Source organism: Anarrhichthys ocellatus, unplaced genomic scaffold, assembly GCF_004355925.1.
Source record: "Anarrhichthys ocellatus isolate YVR2014 unplaced genomic scaffold, GSC_Weel_1.0 scaffold12, whole genome shotgun sequence".
Lineage (NCBI taxonomy): Eukaryota > Metazoa > Chordata > Actinopteri > Perciformes > Anarhichadidae > Anarrhichthys > Anarrhichthys ocellatus.
Window position 1 is genome coordinate 6,054,662 of NW_022280042.1, and position 3,866 is coordinate 6,058,527.

General features: G+C 41.7%; 1 protein-coding gene across 2 annotated transcripts in view; it reads right to left on the reverse strand.

Moving 5' to 3' along the window:
- creb3l1 (cAMP responsive element binding protein 3-like 1) overlaps positions 1-3,866 on the reverse strand; it is a 25,445-nt gene that overhangs the window by 15,395 nt on the left and 6,184 nt on the right. The window contains exons 2-3 of one of the 2 annotated variants that reach the window (XM_031852281.1): positions 3,254-3,389; positions 2,394-2,480 (exon numbers count right to left, since the gene is read on the reverse strand). In XM_031852281.1, coding sequence (XP_031708141.1) covers positions 2,394-2,480; positions 3,254-3,389 — 223 coding nt within the window. The remainder of the gene's footprint in view (positions 1-2,393; positions 2,481-3,253; positions 3,390-3,866) is intronic. The other variant, XM_031852282.1, reaches the window with a different exon arrangement.

The window sequence follows — 3,866 nt, forward strand, 5'->3', positions numbered from 1 at the left end:
GGTATGATGTTCCTTTTCTGAAATGCCGTGTTACTTTTACGCCAGATGTAATGGGACATACACCTTCCAAAAAGTTCAACTTTTGTCTCGTCAGTCCACAGAGTATTTTCCCAAAAGTCTTGGGGATCATCAAGATGTTTTCTGGCAAAACTGAGACGAGCCTTTATGTTCTTTTTGCTCAGCAGTGGTTTTCGTCTTGGAACTCTGCCATGCAGGCCATTTTTGCCCAGTCTCTTTCTTATGGTGGAGTCATGAACACTGACCTTAATTGAGGCAAGTGAGGCCTGCAGTTCTTTGGATGTTGTTCTGGGGTCTTTTGTGACCTCTTGGATGAGTCGTCGCTGCGCTCTTGGGGTAATTTTGGTCGGCCGGCCACTCCTGGGAAGGTTCACCACTGTTCCATGTTTTTGCCATTTGTGGATAATGGCTCTCACTGTGGTTCGCTGGAGTCCCAAAGCTTTAGAAATGGCTTTGTAACCTTTTCCAGACTGATAGATCTCAATTACTTTGTTTCTCATTTGTTCCTGAATTTCTTTGGATCGCAGCATGATGTCTAGCTTTTGAGGATCTTTTGGTCTACCTCACTTTGTCAGGCAGGTCCTATTGAAGTGATTTCTTGATTGAGAACAGGTGTGGCAGTAATCAGGCCTGGGTGTGGCTAGAGAAATTGAACTCAGCTTTCCAAAGATGTGATAAACCACAGTTAATTTATGTTTTAACAGGGGGGGGGGCAATCACTTTTTCACACAGGGCCATGTAGGTTTGGATTTTTTTTTTCCCCCTTAATAATAAAAACCTTCATTTAAAAACTGCATTTTGTGTTTACTTGTGTTATCTTTGTCCAATATTTAAATTTGTTTGATGATCTGAAACATTTAAGTGTGACAAACACTTTTTCACACAACTGTGTGTGTGTGTGTATATATATATATATATATATATATGTGTGTATATATATGTGTGTATATATATATATGTGTATATATGTGTATATACATATATATGTATATATATGTATGTATATGTATATGTATGTATGTATATGTATGTATACAGTATATAATATACAGTATATATATATATATATATATATATATATATACAAAGCAGAGATGTAACATTGGTGGAAAGAAAGTATCCCAACGGTTTTTAGCCAGGCTTTGTGGAGCAGATACAGGTTGTGAAATTAATTTTGGATTAAGTTCAACATCAAATATCCTGGAATAGATTTAAATACATACGATGTGTGTGTGTGTGTGTGTCCTCCATATGTGAGCCTGAGACAGCTATGCAGCAACACATGGAGGCAATGAACGAGAAACTATTGAAATATATAAACTACATTGAAATCAAAGCTGTCTAAATGTTTTGTTTCATGAGGTCATATATTATGTTGATGGTTTGTGGTTTAATATGTCGTCCTGTTTGCTTTGGCGTGAGCGTAACTTTACATTCTAACTAATGCCTATACGTTCGGTTTGATTCTAATTCGATTGATTTACTCCGCCGTAATTGTATTCTCTCTAAAGAGCAAAATATGATCTGTGTTAATATTGTAGCTCACAGCATTTAAGTGGAAACATAAAAGTCGTTTTAGACGCGAGATAGACTTTTCTTTTGGTATTCTGGAAATCCGTGTAATCTGATATCCACACCAATGAAGCAGCGGATTTAATTGGATTAAGGGAAAAAAAAGAGAAGGAGAGGGATAGAAAACAGAAGTAAGCGAGTGAGAAAGATATAGACAGGAAGAAGAGAGAGGGAGAGAGAGAGAGAGATAACCTGACAAAAGAGAGAGTTTCCGCTGGCTTCGGCTAAAGCTGCAGACTCAAAACCATATGCTTGTCATAGCGTTGTTTGAGTCCGTGTGTGAGTCCGTGTGTGTGTGTGTGTGTGTGTGTTAGGTGGGCAGGGCTTAGCTGGAGGAAAGCTGCTCAGACAGGGATCCTGCCGCTCAGATAGCAGGATCCCTGGGACAAATGGAGAACAGACAGCATGCAGACAGTGAGACAGACAGGTAGAGACACAGACACAGGTGGCGATAATGAGGCGGATGAGTCTGAGAGCAACACAGAAACGTGCAGGATTCATATACTGTGCTGCAGTAGACACTTGTCTCTGCAAGCACCTCTTACATTAAATATAATAGATATGGATTAAGCCCATCATCACACATATTATATGTCAGACAGCGGTTTCAGCCAATCAGGGTGTATACTATTTGACAGACGGGGGTCAAACTGAACGTTAAGCATGACATCATGCAGCCACTGAGCCAAGACGATAAGGAACCAGACTCAACATCAGCAGCAGAGTTTTGATTGGCTGTGCGCTCTTCTCTAAATAGTTAGAAACTAAGATAAGATTGTTTTTTAAGGAATAGGATGACCTACCAGACTCATGGTCCATTTGGATTGACAGGGCTGGGCTCTGGGGGGCGGAGTCTTCGCTTAAAGAGTAGCTGTGTTCTGCTTGAATATCTGTGAGGTTCAAAAGCCCTTTTTTTCAGACATGGAAAACGTAACATTGCTGTGCTCATCAAGCTGTTAAATGAGTGCCGTGTATTGCTCATCCAGGGGTCACGTAAATGTTCCTCACGGCTCTATTCACACACGCTAGAAAATGTAAATATCGCCTGAAAATCATGTTTTTTTTTTTTTTTATCCCTTTCTCCAATCGTTTTGTTAAAGACGCTGATTTGTTGTCGTGCTGCATGCCGATTGGCCGGACAACAGTTTCAGACCCATTACCTGTGAGGTGAGGGGTAGATGGTTGAGGAACAGGAGTTTTGGAAGTCACAGACTTTGGCAACAGAAACTGGCTCTCATATGGTGGAATTCATCCTCTATCGGGAAGACTGAGCCGCAGTTTTAGCTTTTTGAATCAAACTAAATAATGAGATCGGGTTGTTTTTTTTCCACTCAGACATTGGCTGCTGAGTGGAACAACTGGCTGCTGCACTGCTGGAGGCTATCAGGGGAAACATGGTCATCCAAATGTGACGATTAGTATTATTGTTTGGGCCTAAAAGCGCAGTGGTTTGGGATTGGAAAGGGTTCCACCAACCGACATGTACCTGCTGTGAGATTGTTATAGCTGCATTGGCAATAACTGTGAACTTTGGAGAAATGTTATTGGAAGGAGCGACTGCTGGTGCAAAAAAAAAATATGATTAACACCGCGAGGAGCTGTGAGGAAAGTGGCGTGTGTGTATATTCTTTTAATGACCTGTCACAATAAAAGAGGAGCTGACCTGGGCTGCTGTCCTCTATGTCCATGTGTAACGGCGAAGGTCTGTCTGCCAGAAGGGGCCGCTCTAATAGATGGTCGTCAAAAAAACTGCTGAATAATTCACTGCTGAAGTCGTCCATCTGGTCACCTGAGAAAGGCTGGAGAGCGTGGAGAGAAACATGGAGACATTCTATTCAGTAAAATAACGGTTTTCCAAAGGATAAGGTTTTACCTTTATGGGAGAAACCAATAATCTAATCTATACATGATACACTTAGCATATGTGGTCTCTGCAAGACTGGTGACTGTTAATCAACTCCTTCTCTCCTTCGATTCGACCTCAGACTATCTGTCCGAGTCCAGACAACCCAGGCTGTGCTGATGGCATGACGAGTCATTCAGTGGGAAACAGCATTGATAGATTCATCCTCAGTCTGGATGAGATGAGTCACTGAGCTGAGAGATGAGGTTCTGGGAGCCTGGGACAGCATGGTGCTCTGATTTCACCGGTTTTAACACACATACAAACACACACACGCACACAATATGAGTCACCCTGTTCTTGAGCAAACATGCATGAAGCGCGCGCACACACACACACACACACACACACACACACACACACACACACACAC